An 18,037-nucleotide genomic window follows, 5' to 3' on the forward strand; every position below is an offset into this window, starting at 1 on the left:
TTCATTGCATCTACTGCGTGTGTTCATAGCAGGAAATAGCAAACGGCTTTGAGAAATCGATAGCAGCCTGTTGGAGGCAATGACCAAGAGCTGAGAAGTGCTGATGATAAGAAATAAAAATAAATAAATAGATATATACTACATCATCTAAAGAAGCACTGATAGTGAGTCTACAAGTGCCGGCGGGTGCTCTACGGTGCACATAAAAGAACTTTATGAAAGGGATTTGCAAAAAGATGAAGGTGTTTCCTTACCTCAGCTCTTGTCCTACGAGCTCAATAGGAACTGAGGGAGAGGAGGAGAAAAAGAGGGGGGAGGAGAAGAAAGACACAGGGAGGGAGAACAAAGGTGAATGACTGCTCAGAAAGCTGTGCTGCTAAAAGAAACTCAGATCAATAAATCACAAATGCATACGAATCCCATGAGGCTTCCTCATAGAGGCTTACACACTGCTGACTGCATGATCACGAGAGGAAAAAAAGACACCTACACACTCTTGAGCTCACATACAAACACACGCGCACACACACACACACACCTACATGCAAGCATACACACTTACAAACACATGTTACACAAAGGTGAGCAGAAAACAAACAGGAGTGTAAGCTCTGGCCTGCGCAAACATACTGTATGAATAACACACAAAGGCCAACACAAAAGCATACACACGGAGGGAGAAAAAAAACAACTAAATCAGCCGAATTGCATCGTGCTGTTCAGGAAAAAAAGTGACAATTATATGCATACTTCAGCAATAAAACATGATTAATTGTTGCACTTTGGTTATCATAATTGGCAAAATGATATTAAAAGGAAAACTGCTATCATCAGTAGAAAACAGCACTTCTTTCAGGAGCAACTTATAGTAATTGCCTTCAAAACATAAATCAAGCTCTGCTCACAAACAACACACACATCGCTCTCAGCTGGCTATAGGCATCGATTGGGAGTTGAGCGATAGAATGAGTTTGGAGAAATATCCTGTTTTCATTTGGAGCAAACGAGAAAACAATATGATCCTGGAGAATTCTGTTTGGGCTCCGATATCACATGCATTAATCACATGTCAGAATGGCCGCGGGTATCAAGATACACTAAAAGCATAGAAAATGCACACACTAACACACACACAATGTCGGTAAGTGTGTGTGTGTGTGTGTGTGTGTGTGTGTGTGTGTGTGTGTGTGTGTGTGTGGCATCTCAGTTTCTCCATCTTTCATCATGCAGTTGGGATGACTGGACGCCTTCCTGCGCTCTGAACTGTTTCACTGCTGTCTCACTTCGAAAACACACAAAAACACTCTTGTACACATACGAACGCATGGAGAAAGACACACTCAATATGTACATATACACAAAGACATATTATGAAGACAACACACTCAAATTCCTTCATTCATTCACACATGTACGTTCATATAAACACAAACTCTGACACTTTCTTATCCGCACAAACGCACATGCATGTCCATGTGTACACAACAATGGCATGCTCACAGACACAAACAGACATACTACGTTTATTTCATTAAAAACATATCTGTAGGAGGTCCAGAAGTAAATAAAGTTGGTACTCTATGATTAAAAGCTCTTAATAATAACTCATTGTGCCGCACTGTATAATCATCAAAGGTCCAGATGTAAATAAAGTTGAACATTATTGACAAAACTATGCAAAGCTCTCTCGGCCATTGAGCATGCACTTTCAAGACGGTCCCTAACTTGCCAGGCTAACAGGGTTAGCATTAGTGAGTGAGTGAAAGATTCCTGAAGTGGAGAGTGTTTTTTATGATGTGAGTGAATTAATGCTTTCATATATTATTGTATATATATTTTATGAACTTTTGTAAGTATAACATCAACCTGTCCAGGGACTGCGGGTGGAAATTAGCATTTCTTGCTATAACCTGGCACACGACATCTCTTCTTTTTTAGACTAATGTTTTTTGTGCATTGTCCCTGATCAAATAAAGAAATAAAGAATAGTGAAGCTTTATGTTGCACTGCCCAACAAATCTGATAAAAAAAAAAGAATAAAAACATTATCCAGGATGAACTTTGCATAATGTCCGCATATTAAAACCTCCATGTTTCTAGTTTGAAGCCTATTTGTTAACGTTTGGGTAAACCTGAAACATGGAAAGTCGTGCTGCTGTGGCTGCTAGCAGTTTTCTGTTCACACTGTAGAGACAACAATCACCTGGATAACTTTGATACAGAAGGAAAAGCCTGAATGTGATGATTACGAGCTAAGATCTGGAGTGGGTTTGTTTTTTTTCTTATCAATGATTTTCTGTGAGTTCGGACTCAGACAGGAAGTAGTGTGATGTTTGTGGCAAAATGTGGCAATCCTGTGACAGCATCTGTGGAGTCGACATTAGCTGTTCATATTCAATATATATATATATATATATATATATATATATATATATATTATGTGTGTGTGTGTGTGTGTGTGTGTGTGTGTATGTGTGTGTGTGTGTGTGTGTGTATGTGCGTGCGTGCGTGCGTGCGTGCGTGTGGCCTGACATGACCGAGAGAAAGCAGAAAACACTCACCTCTGATTCCCTTGGACCGAGTGCGAGTTCGCTTGTCGTCACCCTCTACACTCATCTGGGATGGAGAGAAGAGGAAACAGAGAGGAAGCGAGAGAGGACGAGAGAGTGACGTGAGCAAAGGAGGAAACGGAGAAAGACAAAGTGTAGAGGAGAAAAGAAGGGAAGAGAGAAAAGAGACCATCAGTGGTTATTTCTCACAATATCCCAGCACACATCCACAGGTAATTGTCCTCCCTCAGCTTCAAAAGAACTGCTATAATAAGGCTCAGACTCAGACAGGTCCCATTGAAACACACCAAAGGTAACACTGACACAAAGACACGATCATATCTTTAATTCTCGCAAAACTTCGCTCCCTCGGCCCTCCTTACTCATCGTTATCTCTCACCACCACCAAAAAGAGGAACACACTGAGGCTCACTTCATCAGGAGAGAGACAGAAATAAAGGCTTTGCGGTATAGGAAGTATAACAAACCCTGTTGTTCAAGCTACTTTTCAAATCCCCTCCCTTCCCTCGCTCCACACACACCTCCCATCACTCTCCCTGTAATTTCCTGCACCTTAATGGTACACATGATTGTACACTGTGCAGAGCTAACAAGCAGTGCCTCCGTTTACAGGGGCCACGGCCCTGACAATCCTAACTATGCTGAATATAATAATACAGCAAAAACACACGGGCTGCTAAAAAGCCACTGTAATAACCCTTTTAAGAAGAGGAGCCGTGTGTGTGTGTGTGTGTGTGTGTGTGTGTGTGTGTGTGTGTGTGTGTGTGTGTCGTGCCTTCTGCTTACTACTGGCACTGCTTTTAAGCCACAAAGGAGCAGGTGCTAACCCCGCTGCCTCGAACACACAAACAAACACACACACACACACACACACACACACACACACACACACACACACACACACACACACTGACCCTCGGCCACACCTCCTCAGCACTACCTCTGTGCGCTCGGCGCTGCACTCTAAAGCTATCAGATGCTTTTTAGACACAATGGAGCCATTAGCTTTGATTACTGGACTGTTTTTTTATATCGCAGGTCGCCCCTCTTTCTCTCTTTCTGTCTCCCACTTCCTCCCTCCTGTACACCCCCCATCCTCCCAGTTGCCGACACCTCCCCTCTCTTTGCCCAGGCACTTAGCTGCTTTGTTGCTTCTTCATAGTCAAGTTGGCACCGCCACAGTGGGATTCAAACACGAGTGGCCCTGTTTCTCTTCTCCTTCTTTTCTTTTTTTTCCCTCTCCCTCTCTCTATTTGGCAATGCCCCTTTCCTGCTAATAGACTACTTATGAAAAGAAGGAGGGAAAGAGGGATGAGAGGAAGATGAAGCACGCTGTTGTTGTTGTTGTTAAGGGCTTCTTTTTTTTCTTTTTTTTCTGAGGAGGGTGCGCTTCATTCATTAGTGTCTAGTGTTTGGCCGGAGGTACAGGTGCAGGCACAAGCCCCTCCCCCATCTCCCTCTCTCTCTCTCTCTTCTCTCTGTCTCTCTCTCTCGCCACTCCTGCCACAACTCTTTTAATCAAGCGCTGTTAATGTAGAAGTCGTGCAACAAGCCACAGCGTTGTGCCTTGCCTGAAGGGAGTAGTTGACTCCTTCCGTTCTCCACTCACAGTGCTATGCGGGAAGAGGACCAGATGAGCAGTGAAGGGTTTTCTGTCAGTGTGTGTGTGTGTGTGTGTGTGTGTGTGTGTGTGTGTGTGTGTGGGTGCGCGTGTGTGTGTGTTTCCTCAAGTGCCTGCGTATAGTTCAAAGTCCATTTCCCTACACTCCACTGTCTGTACTTGTACTTGTTTGTATGCACGTTGGTGGATATACAGTAATTGTGATGAAGCACACGTTTGAGGTGCCTGCGCATAATTTGTGTACATGTTTCCACCTTTATGCTACTTTATTCTTCTACTCTACTACATTTCAGAGGGAAATATTCTACATTTTACTCAACTACATTTATTTGATAGCTACACTTTCTAGTTACAGATTATAATTCGACACGCAAAATGTATAATCAGTTATATAATAAGAATAATGCATTTTTTGCGTTTAAGATTAAACTGCCCAACATATGAAGTATAGCAACAAATGAGCTTCACCTCAATTTAAATGCTGCTCAGACATTATGGTTAGCGCAATAATAATTAAATAATATGCTATATGATAACACAACAGTCAAAAGGCCAGTGTGTCTGCATAACAAGTACTCAAGTAACCCAGGGGTAGCTGGGGGTATGTGGAGAGACTGCTGAGAAGCCCACGTACTAAAGCAGAAATTACAGTTTGAATAAACAAAAGCCCACACATTGAGTCAGCTGTAACATCTGAACACAATGTGTTGAGAAATGTGCGAAAACAAGCAGTTGAAGATAAAGGTAATAGACAAATGGTTGAAATAAATAGCGGTGCTGATGAAGGGGCTGTGTGGTATTGCTACTAGAGCTGCAACTAACAATTATTTCCATTACGGACGGAATCTGCCGATTATTTGCTGGATTCATTATTTTCTCTGTGAAATGTCATAAAGTGGTGCATAATGCCCGTCACAATTTCCCAAAGCTGTTTCCAAAGTTGACATATTCAAATTTTTTTTTGTTTTTTTTTATCTGACCAGCAGTTCAGCCCCCAGTTTACTACTACAGTTTAGTAGTTTTCATGTTTGACAAAGAAAAGCAAATACTCCCTTTCGAGAAGCTGGTACCAGGGAATGTTTGGAGTTTTTGCTTAAAAATGGACTGAAATGATGAACAGATTATCAAAATAGCTACCCGATAAATATTCTGTCAATCAACTCAATGATGAATCAATTTATTATTTAAAAAAAAAAAAATATTAAATATCTGCTTACTTCTCTGAGCACTAGTAAGGAGTGTGGAGTGTGTGGAGGTGGGGGGAGGTTGGCTCTCTTTTCATCTGCATCCCTATTGTGGAAGAGTACTCATTCACAACTCACAATTACTGTAACACAGTGGAAATTCAAGGCAATTTGAATTTGAAGTTTAAAACTGAATGAAGGTTTCAAATTTAAAACGCTTGCAGTGATATAGCTCTTTGAAATAACCTGCAGCGTTCTTGGGAGGCAACAAAACATAAACCTCTTTACATTTGAATTTGGGTCTCAAGCACAAACCTCAGCGGTGGCAAACTGTAGTCACAATGCTGAATGCTCATGAACTTAACCTTGGCCTGAATTGAATGGCTACAAGCCTAATTCTAACATTTGTAGATTTGTAGAAAATATTCAAAATATGTTGGTGAACCACTTTGCATGACTAAATGTAACTAGATAGGGAAAGGAGAGCAAAGGAGAGAGAAAGTTATGAATATATATCTATATATCGTCACCTTCCTAAAATAATGGACTAAGTCATTTTTTTGCCTAAATCATCTCCTCATGGTGCTGGCCAAAAAATTGCCTACATCCTCAGTTGAACAGGTCATGTGATTCTACTCCTTTAGTATAATGGCCTATGTCAAGCGTGTGACTTAGGCCGTTCAGTTTTTGTGTTTTCTGAAAAAATGACTCAGGCCATTATTTTAGGAAGGTGACGATATTAAGTGTGTGAGAGGGAAGTGTGTGTGTGTGTGTGTGTGTGTGTGTGTGTGTGTGTGTGTGTGTGTGTGTGTGTGTGTGTGTGTGTGTGTGTGTGTGTGTGTGTGTGTGAGAGAGAGAGAACGAGACTAAAGCACACATTCCTCCTTCATGAAAAGATGATATACCATTCCCTACCATACTCCTGTACTTTTCCACCCTCCTTCCTTCGCCTGCTCCTTGTATTGATAGTCATCAGATGAATCAAAATCTGGACTGAAAAGGGGCCCCTATTGCTTTCATGTTTGCGTAACCATAGCTACGCACATTTAAATAGGTAAGCACATCTGAGTTCTCCCTCTCTTTCCTGTCCCTTTTCTCAATTCCAGCTCATTAAATCGGTATGAACACAAAGTCCCAGCGAGTGAATCTAGATGCAGCCAGGCGGGCGTTCACCTGATTTTCATAATCTCCTTCAAAGGGCCTTTCTTTAATGTAAGTTCAAAACTTGTCCTTTACCTTGTTGTCTTTTAATTAGACTCCTTGAACAGTGTATGTCGGTGGGCCTACACGGCGGCAGCGATGTCTTATGCAGAACGGAGAAAGAAAAGAACCGAGAGAGAAAAAAGAAAAGAGAAGAGGTGGCATGTCCGGGTGTGCGCACAGCAGCATGTGCATATGTGTGTGTGTGTGTGTGTGTGTGTTTAACTTGGGGTTTAACTAGTGTGAAATGTGGTGTGGAGCAGCAGCGGAAGAAGAAGAAAAAAAGAAAGGGGGAGGAGGAAGAGGAGGAGGAAGACGTGGCTCATCCCTACCGGCTGTGTTGTACATTATCAATTATGTACTTCTTTTGTGTGCAGGGGGGCCCCAGCTCTGCTCTGCATTCTGACAGCTCTATGTAAATGGCTAGCTGGGGGCAATGACTTCAGAGAGAAGGTCACCCTTCGTCCCCTGGTGCACATAAATGACTCTTTTATTCATTTTCAGGTTTACAAGAGTAGATGAGGAACGGAGGGGGGAGAGGGGGGTAGGGTGGAGAGAGGAGTTGGAGAGGAGCGTTCACCGCTGGCCACGGAGACCGACGTCTCAAAAAAAATGTACCTGCAGACAGCAGCCGCCAATTAAAGGCGCGCTGCACAGCCGTCCCCTCGACAGGCGGACCGCGCGGCGCGGCCTCTGTGTTTGGATCACCGCACGGCGAGGGCCTTTCCACAGTTTCACTTTAATAATTCACACAAGGCAGGGCGGAGTGGTGAGGAGGGAGGAGGGGAGGCCGCATGGTTTCTCACTTCATATGCGAAAAAAACAACCAAGAATGTGTGACTGCATAATGGTCGGATGTGAGGATGTGTGCTGTCAGAGGTTTGAGTCATCCTGATGTGATTTCAGTGTTCAAGACTAAACATCTTTATATATATATATATATATATATATATATATATATATATATATATATATATATATATATAATCCTAAATCAGTTTCACTCATCTCCGTTTGCTGCAAGTCTAAGAAGATAATAAGAAGGTTGTGGGACAGGTACCATAAGTGCCAGTCCTCTCTCAGCAGCAGGAATCAAACCTAATCAATAAAAGTCATCTCTTCAGATGAACCCGAGCCATCACGGGGAAGCAAAACTACTTTTACTGGGCCCAGGGGAAAACAACCCCCACCACCCACTCCTCTCTCTTTCAATCTCCCCTCAATCCTTCCATCTCTTTGTTGAGTGTCACACTCTCAGTTGTGATGCACGGGGGGGGTGGGAAGAAAGGGAGAATGGAGAAATAACCTTGAAATGGTGGCAAGTTTTAGGTGAAAGTAAAAGAAAGAGGGGAGGTTTAGGATAGCAGAGAGGGTTAAAGAGAGAGAGAGAGAGAGAGAGAGAGAGAGTTTTTCTACTCTGCTGATAAGGAGGAATATAATGGACAAAACAAGTATGATCAGCTCAAGGACATCCTTTTGAGGTTCTTTTTTTTTATTGTGTTTTAATACAAAAAAAGAAAAATCCTGTGAAGTGAACTCAGCAGCGGGAAAACGCTGAGCTGTGCCATGCTGAGCTTAACTAAACTGAGCTAAGCTGAGCGGGGCTGAGGCAAAGGATGGGCAGGGCCAAGCGGGAGGTTTGATGTGCTGTTTGATTCATGTTTTTTTCTGTCCAGTTTGCCCATCATCCCCCCCAAACACACACACACACACACAGGCTACCTTTTTTTCTCCATCCTCCCCTACCTCGGCTTCCACCCTTTTTTTACTTTCCCCGCTGAGTTAGGGATTGGGGAAATGCCCAGGAAGCAGAATCAGGCTGGAAGGGGTGTGGGGGTGTGGTGAGTGGTGAAGAAGGATGGTGAGAGGGAGGGGCCGCAGGGCCCTGTCACTCACCATGATTGGTCGACGGCTCTGCAGTCTCTGGGAGGCCTGGCAGCGGCTGCTGGTCCTCTCGCCTCGTGTCCACCGCTGGTTCACCAGCTCGCCCCGGAACTCATTTTCTAGAAAGAGAAGAGACGAGGAGGTGGAAGGGAAGGGAGAAGACGAGGGGAGTGGAAGATTTTGGGGGAAAAGAAAGGAAGAAAAGGGGCAGAGAGAGAGAGAGAGAGAGAGAGAGTTGTCATAAGAAATCAACAGCATCAGCACCAATGGATGGGGCAGCAGTTTGAATAAAGGAAGGGAGGGGAGCATGGGGGTGCTACTTTGAGGGAAGGTCGGGGCACTCGAGCATGCTGCAGACACTCCTTTATTAACTGAAGGAACACTGTGTATGCTTTATACACACACACACACGCACGCACACACACACACACACACACACACACACACACACACACACACACACACACACACACAGGCATGGTTAAGTGCCCCAGCTGGGGTCCCTGTCAGTCTGCTATTAGAATCAATCAAATTTGCGCATTTTTATCGAGCTTTTCAGGGTGCATATATAAGCGAATAGGGGGATGGGCGATGTGTGGGGAGAGGGGTGAAGAATGGTCAGTAAATAATAAACCATACATAAATCAAGCCCCCTTTTTTTTCCCCCCTCTCTCCCCTTTTTTTTCATCAAGGTAATAGCTCATCCCTTCATCTTCCTGAGCAGCCAGGAGAAACATACTAAATCTATCACAAATCCCTTTTGCCATTCTTCCTACTCTCAGAGAAGCTGCTGCTGGTGGAGGTGTTACCACCGAGTTGTCCTAACAATCTTGTTTTTTTTCCCTCTCATTTCAAGTTCAGGGAGAGGGCAAAGTGTTTTCCTATGAATGCCCAAGGCTGAACTTTTCAACTACTGTAGCTGCAAGACACTTCAGCGGCGAGACTCCAGAAACAGGCGGATGTCGCCCTGTCTCTCGCTCCCGCCGAGCTGGTACAGTGAAATCTGATTCTTTTTCGCATATACTGTATATACACATCTACCGCATACCCTGTAGCTTTCACCTTTATATAGATTGTGTGTCTTTGCAGCAGGCAGCACGACGTTGTGAAAGAGAAAGCGCCCTTGAGTTTATAGTGACTTCCTCTTCTGTATGATCAAACAAGCTCAACAACAACAGAGGAAATAACACTGAAAAAGACCACGGTTAGGGGTCAGCGCACTCTGAATCCACTCTATTGAAAATGTAAATTGAAGCAGCAATATTGTGGAAGGGTACTCATTCGCAACTCACAATTAACAAAGTGGAAATTCAAGGCTAAATATTCTACTCTAATTTGAATTCTAAAACTGAATGAAGGGTTTCAAATTTGAAATGCTCGCAGCGATATAGCTCTTTGAAATAACCTTCGGCGTTCTTGGGAGGCATCAAAACATAAACCTCTGTACATTTGAATTTGGGTATAAATCCCTGGCCTTTACAGAGTGCAAGATGAGATTTGTCCATCTCATTTTCTCCTATTATCTCTAGCTTTTCATCTGTCTTCCTGCCGCTTTTAAAGATACAGCGAGAGTTCTTTTCTCTGCACATGCTGTCCTGTACGTGAACCCACAGTGCATGCAAAGTGCACGCTGAAAGCATACAGTGGGTGGGACAACAAAAGGCTGCATGTCCGTATCTGAGGGGTCCCAAAGCAGACCAGCATGGATGGAGCAGACCCCCCTCCATCAAACGCCCCGCTCACCCCTCCACGCCCATCCCTACTTTGCCCATCACGTGCAAAACCTCGGCAAAGCCCCCGCCAGCACTCTTTGCAAAATGCTTGTTTATCACTTTCACTCCGCCCTCAGGAAAAAAAGTGATTACAACAGCAATACTGTCTGTCTGCATCTCTCTCTCTGTCTCTCTGTCTCGGCTGTCTCTGTCTCCACCGCACACAAGCACCAAAAGTCACTTGCTTCTTTTCTCTGTCTCGCTTTTTTTCTGCTTCTTTTTTTTTTTTCTCTCCTTCTTTTAAAGTGAAGGGAAGTGAGCATCCGTCCTGTATTGTTCGTTTTGGGGGCCAGAGAGCTGAGAGCCCTTCCTAAATGCCAAATATATACGACAGCGCTCTATTAGGACACATTGCCTCGGGCCACGTGTCAGCATCCCTGCTCACTTTTGTTCAGTCCTGAGCCGCTGTCCCTGCTACAGTACAGACACAGGAAACCCATCTGGACACGTTGAACCTGCGTGAGATATTTGATCGCTCAGGTTTATAAAATCAGGTCATTAATCACAGAAAAAAAGGTGGCTAAATAGACCTTTCTACTTTCATCTGTTGTTGCATGTGAACATCTGGAATCCTTTGCAGATGAAAAAAACAACAACAACATACCAACTAATTTGAGCCTTGTCTGCTCAGGATAAGTACTGTCTTATGCTTTGATCAGATTCTGCTCATTCCCACCTAAAAGACTCGCGGCTCGTTATTTTGCAGTGAAAACCGGAGGAGTACGAGACAATTAGCCGTTCACCGGGGAGGTTTGGTTAATCAGAAGTGAGGGGGGGGAGGGCAGATATGAATACAGAATGAATGGATTAAATATCATATTTTACTGCCAGGAGTTTTTTTTATCCAAGCTTTTCTGCGAGGCAAAGTTTAGAAATTCTTTCCTACTTTCTGAAGAAAAAGGCCCATAATAAATCAACACACGTAGTCTTTAAATTGATACAAAAAACCCTTTTACCAGAAAACAAAGTTTAGGCTTGAGTAATACCATTATAGGCAGGCGGCTTACTGTACCGGGACAATGGACCAAAGAGGCCTAAATCCATAGTTAGATTAAATACCAGGGTGAACTGTCTGTAACAGTATTAGAGTACATACAGGGGCCGGGGCCAGCTGTACACCCCTGGTCCTGTTAAGCAGGATTTAGAGACAACTTAGTGTGATTACAGCGAGCCGGGCAGAAGAGACAGAGAAATCAAAAGTTGTGGAGCGGGACGGGTCTCATATTACTCGCTGCTTTCTTTGAGTCACATGAATAAAAAAAAAAAAACTGAGTAACCAGATTATCACGGCGGATGTGGAAATTACCAAAAATAACCAAAAAAAACACAATAAGTCATTCTGTCCAAAAGAAAACTCATTTAAATTTTCACATCGCAGTTACAAAAGGCCCCACAGCAAAGCAGACTTTCTGTGAGGTGTTTTTTCTTTTCTTTTCTTTTTTTTTATCAGTTATGGGATGGGAGTTTAGGGGCGGGGGTGTGGAAGGGAAGGCGTCGCCATGGTAACCAGCTTTTGGAGGAGCTCCCCTCAGGGGCCACCCTGACCTCAGCATCTGAGAAACAACGCGGCCGTATCACTGCCGCTTAGAAAACATCCCGCTAACAGTAGGGATCTGAGGCAGCGGTCTGTGATGTTCTCAGCACTTCAGCATGTCACGTATTACTCTCTGCCCATCAGAGAATTGACGCACATTTGGCTCATTCATTCTCCTTTTTTTTTTTTATCTATTTCCCTTTTTGCAGGGCATGGAATTCATTATTTCCAGACTTTCATTTGAAATGCCTCCTCTCCATTGAAAGCCTGGCCAACCCTGACCTTTGCTTGTATTGCTTAGATTTCTGATAGGCTTTGAATGACGAGGGTGCAATTTGGTCCCAGCTGCTCCTCCAACATGTTTATTGCACTCCCTCCTCCGGCACCTGCTGTCCTCACCACGGGCTATTCAGCCCTTCATAAATAGAGAGGTTTCCTCCTATCACGGTAACTAAAAAAAAAAAAACACAGAAGCAACTTCATATCGGGGCCTGTGCTGCATGCAGCGCCATACTCTGCTGTTATAGCCTCCACCCACAGCATAAGGCACCAATAACCTAATTCTGTAATCCCCTGAAACTAGGCTAAATTTCACAGGAAAAGTAAACAGAAGAAAAACAATAGGTGTTTTATCATTTCCGCCTATGATGCATTCAATCTTGAGCTCAGTGTACACTCTACAGTAAGCATAACAATAGACTTGCAGCTATACTCTGAGTAAAGGCTCCTTCTGTGCATTTTATGGGCTTTGTTTACTAAATAGCCTCTAAGCTTTAAACACAGCTACAACCACAGGCTTTAAAGAAAAGCCTCTATTTTGAAGCTGCACACAGCCTAACACTAACAGAAGGCTGTCCTTTACATTTTAAAAGCAGGTAAAGTCAGTGACACATCATCACATATTCTACCCTTAACAAAAGCCAGGGTTAGGGTTTCTTTATCAATGAAAAGACATTTCCCTTAAAAAGACAAACTGACATTTGAGAGGGTTTCTACAGATGGGTGCTTTTCAAATAGCAACATGGGGAAGTAAAGTAAGTTTAGCTGTTATTTATGTTGTTTTTATTTATTTTTTCTATCCTTAACCTCCTCCCTGCTTCCAACCCTGAAAGATGTTCTAACATCTAAAGTAACAGCTGAAGTTTCTCATGAGAGCAGCGCTGCAGGCATCGAGCAGACTTATAGGCTACTACAACGGGGGATGGAGAGCAACTTAGAGAGCGGGTGACATAACACTCTGTGTATCATCATCCCTCATCTCTTTCCTCCATCTTAGGACGCAGGTGCTTTGACAGACCGTGAGGCGCGCACACACACACACACAGCACATTACGTGGCCATCTAAGCAAAGCAAAAGGGGGGGGGGGAGAGAGAGAGTAGGAAATGAAAGAAAAAGAACACAACGCACAAGGCTCACATTCTGCACCTCGGCACACAGTCTCGGGGTGAATCCGACAAGATCAAGATTCAAAATCCGGCCAAATGCGCAGCTTCGAGCCTGCCTCCCCGCTAGACGCCCGGTTTTTTATTTCTAGCGGCTTCTGAGGACTTTTTCTTTTTTTTTTTTTTTAATCTGCGCACACTAAAGGCTGCTGACATTTGAAGAGAGCATCTCTGTTTTTTGCTGCAGAGGATCAAATGGCAAACCCCTCCCTCTCTCTCTCTCTCTCTCTCTCGCTCTCTCAAACACACACTCACTCCATCCTTCCATCCATCCATCTGTCCATGCATCCACACACACACACACACACACACACACACACACACACACACACACACACACACACACACACACACACACACACACACACACACACACACACACAGGAGTCCGGCTCAACGCCCACTGTCATATCGTAATAACACAATTTGGTGCAGAACTCAAGATAGATATCACACTTTACAGTAACAACCCAGAAACAGAGAAACGGCTCGTATAGTGTGCGTATAATCAGCGGTGTGGCGAGTACAGTAAACGGGCTCATATATTCCTGGAGATATGGAAGGTGAAACTAGAGGACAGAGTGGAGAATACACTTCAGGCATGAATCAGTTCGCTGAGAGAGCAGATATTCACAAGAACATAATACGGTCCATGTATAGACAGAGTGTGTGTGTGTGTGTGTGTGTGTGTTTTTCCTCAGCCTCACACACCGATGAACTATCCAACAGAGCCGCGGAGTGACAGAGAAGTGGGTAAACACGCATCACTAAGGTTCTGAGAAAGCGCCATGCTTGGTTTGTTCCCACTTATTATGAGGCATCAATAAAATGACTAACATTTGAGAGGGCAAAACAACTAAACAGCATATTCTATGTCTCACAGTACTATCCATCAACGATGCGTTTCGAAAAGGTCCATAAATCGAGTAGCCTATACAAATATACACTTTTGAGAAGAAAACAAACAGGTTAAACTGTTTTTAGACCGCAGCTTTGAGGAAGTTTTAATTCCTACTCGAGGAATCGTAAAATACGAAAACGTGAAAACAACACTAATCGCCACAAAATCACCCTGCCGGTGCTGCTATCAAATATTACAAGGGTGATGAGGAAATATCAAAGTTGTGCAAAAAAAGAAAAGAAAAGAAAAGAAGAACGCTTTGGATGTCGAGATCTATAATGATATAGCCAATATATCTATGTGTAGCTTATCATCAAAACATAAACATGATTTCTGATTACCTGTATTCAACAATATTTCCTTTGGGGCTTTTGGCGCTGCGTCCTTGCTGTGTTTTTGAGAGTTCTTGGTCGCTGTCAAGTTTGCCTTAGAAGATATCCCGAGTAAAGGTTTAAAAAACGATCGTCTGTCCCGTTACAAATGTCCAGATGTGATAAATAAATAAGAGCGAGCGAAGGTTTTTTTTTTTCCGGGGCGGCCCTCTCCTCTCCTCTCCTCTGCACAGCGCAACGGCGCACGGCTCCGGATCAAGGCGTTAAGATGTTACTTGTTTGTAAGCAAAAACATGGCTTCATTTGCCTTTGTCAGCGAGAAAAAAAAAACGTAATATTGACTTACCTTTCCCTCATGAGCCATTGTACCCCCCCCCCCCGCCCACCCATCCATCCCCTTCTCCACACCCCCATCTCCTCCCTCCGCCCTTTGCCATGACATCACGGAAGCTGTAGTAAAACCTCCAGCATCAGATGGGCAGGGCTTGAGGTCCCCCCACCCCTCACTACACACTAACTCAACGGGCATATGTATATACACACAACACACACACACACACACACACACACACACACACACACACACACACACACACACACACACAGGCACACTTTCTCTGACTTTCTCCCTCCCTCCCTCCCATCTCTCTCAGCCCGACAACTTCAAACTAGAAACTACATTTCAGCATCGTCTCCGCATGCAGTGCACTTGATTTTCTAAATATGATCAATAAAGTTCCCCATTCTGCTTCACTCTCCAAACATTCCTTACATCGTGAGCAGTCTGATATAGTCAGCATAAGAAAGCATCTTTTCGCATCTTGGCTACACAGGACGCAGCCAACACAATGTTACACACCAGAACGAGCTCATGTTTTATACATTCCACCCGTTCTTTAAGGTATTCATGTTTCGCAAATGCATTATCCCACTCCCCCCCCCCCCTACATATCCTGTAAAATGGTACCGTCCAATAATTCATTCAAGGGCTATTTTTTTTCTTTCCTCGGACCGGGAATTGCTGTAGTAGTTGTATGCAGAGTTATATATATGCGCGATGCACTGACAGCATCTGATAACTCCTTCGGGTCTTAACGACATATAGGCAGAGAGGCAAGTCTCCAAGGGAGCTTTAGGAAAAAAAAATTATTCATGCTCTAGGGAGGTAAGAGGATGGAAGTGCGATATCAATTTGGATAATCGCTATAAAAAAAAAAAATGTATATGCTGCAGAGAAATTGTTTCGACGCCTGCAGAAGTTTTAAGAGTGATCACTGTCAGCTACAGATTTTTTTTTTTGATAGTATTTTAGGCTCACTGAGAGTAATGCCAACTGTCAGTAGCGCTCTAAACAACAAACAGTCAGTCTTAATAGTGCAACTTGGAGTCACTCCCGAATGTTGCTCACACCGTGGTTCTGCTTTGCTGTTTTGAAACCATTAGTGGAAATGACAACCATTCATTACAAGCCATTTGAGAATAGTCGCCACAAATGCCATCCTTTATCTGCTGTCTCCACGCCGCGCACGCAGGGAATATTCAAAAAGCCCAACCTTCAGCTTTCAGAAATTCTATTAAATTCTTATCTCTTTGCAGCAGGCTCTTTTTGTGCAATCCCATTGTTATGCATTGGAGCTGAAATCAATCACCGGCCGTGCACGCCGCATCAGTATGATTTCAGACTGTGGGTGCGGAGAGGAGGATTCACTCAACAACAGCGTCAACAATCGAATAAACAAAAGAGAGAAAATATGAAAAATCCCGGGCCCCGGTCCAGCAGCGGGGACCATGGGGGGAGCGGGGCCTACAGGTCGGTGCGGGTGTGAGCCCCACAGTGGGGCACGGAGGCCTACGTGAAACATACAGTATATATGAAGATTAGAGAGATGATAGAAAGTGGCTGTTTGGACACATAACCGTAATATACTCCAACGCACTATTATTACTCCTGTGGTGAGATTTCAGGACTACGGACAGCTCCTAGGTGCAGAGCGTGTGTGTGTGTGTGTGTGTGTGTGTGTGTGTGTGTGTGTGTGTGTGTGTGTGTGCGCGCGCGTGGTGTGTGTGTTTGTGTTCAGGACTCTGGACAGCTCCAGAGGCCGAGGCTTTCAGGCCTGCACAATACACCTCACAGAAGCTATTGTTGAGGAAACAAAGGCTTTGGTCGGAACTTTTTGAAAAGTTATTTTACTTCCTGTATTTATCTATATTCTCCACTTATCTGAATAATAAATTACTTTATTTCAAGACTCTCGCGTGTTTTTTAAAAATAAGATAAAAAAGTAAACTCACTTTATCCTCCCTGAATAAAGTATTGTTACTGAACTAAATTGAAATAAAGAAGACAACATGTAATTGTACAGGGCTGAATCGCCACTTAACTAAACTAAATGAAACTAAACTGAATGAAACTAAACTGAATGAAACTAAATACTTCATTAAATCATATTTTATTTTATTTTATTGAAACTCTGTAGTTACACAGCAGCTGGTACATCAGCTGGGAGTTTCTTCTCCTCTGTTGTTACTAAGTGTGTTTCCTGTGGCACTAAACTAAAGTCCAATCAAACCCACCCTGCTCCCTTAACCCTTTGTTCTAAGTTTGAACAACTGAGTTAAGTTAAGAAATTAAACTAAACACATTTAACACGCATTTAACTAAACTGAATGAACCCAAATAAAAGAATCTAAACTAAACCTCATGATAAACGTGCATACATGTTTGTTACTACACTAAACTTAAAAAAACGAAAAAAAAACTTTTAAATTCGCTGTAGTAAGTAGGACTAATTAACTTACAACTAATCTGAATTGTAAAAAAAAAAAAAAAAAAACTTTCTGAATTTTTTTCTGAAGTTTATTTTGAGGGACTACTCAAACGCAGTAGTTGCAGCAGCCGGTACATCAGCTGGGAAAACTTTTTTCCCTCTGTTGTAACAAAGTGGGTCTGCAGATGCAGATGGCACGGAGGCCTCCAGCACTTAAATGCTCACGTCACTCCAGACTATATTGTATGGTGGCTATATTGTGTCGCCGGTGCAGGCAGCCGGTATAAATATTACATGGGGCAGCAGCTGACTGAGCGCTGAGGTTGGGACTGGGGGAGGCCCCTCTAGTCCCTCGACAGATGGAACAAGCCGACAGACTAACACAACAACAAAAAAAAGTTTTTAATAAGCCCGCAGCTTGGCATTGTCCCCACGGTATACCGGGGCCACACGGTCCCCTAGGGGACCAACTGTCCTTTGTCTGGCCACTTTTTTTTGTCTTTTTTTTTTACCACGGGGGTCGAAGTTTAGTTGCAGTTATAAGCTGGGGAGAAGTTCACACGTTTATTTAGATATGTTTGTGTGTGATAAGTTAAGCCTGCAGCATTTGCTCGGGAGTCTATCGCACAGAAGTTTAAAAAAGTTACAGCTGGTGTGATCAGACAGAGCTATAAGCCTCTTTTAATCCACACACAGCGACGGCTACAATGTCTTTAAAAGGCTTTTTTGTGTGTTGAATATCGACTCCCGCAAACGGCACTTTGTAGCCTATAACTTAGTTCTGTGTCGTGTTTATCTAGGCTACAGCATGTGCAATTATACAAAGAC

General features: G+C 43.4%; 1 protein-coding gene across 1 annotated transcript in view; it reads right to left on the bottom strand.

The window, feature by feature from the left end:
• myt1b (myelin transcription factor 1b) overlaps nucleotides 1-18,037 on the bottom strand; it is a 128,516-nt gene that overhangs the window by 27,749 nt on the left and 82,730 nt on the right. The window contains 3 exon segments of the mRNA XM_039800460.1: nucleotides 255-285; nucleotides 2,562-2,616; nucleotides 8,472-8,578. Coding sequence (XP_039656394.1) covers nucleotides 255-285; nucleotides 2,562-2,616; nucleotides 8,472-8,578 — 193 coding nt within the window.

The sequence above is a fragment of the Perca fluviatilis genome, chromosome 5 (genome assembly GCF_010015445.1).
Source record: "Perca fluviatilis chromosome 5, GENO_Pfluv_1.0, whole genome shotgun sequence".
Classification (NCBI taxonomy): domain Eukaryota; kingdom Metazoa; phylum Chordata; class Actinopteri; order Perciformes; family Percidae; genus Perca; species Perca fluviatilis.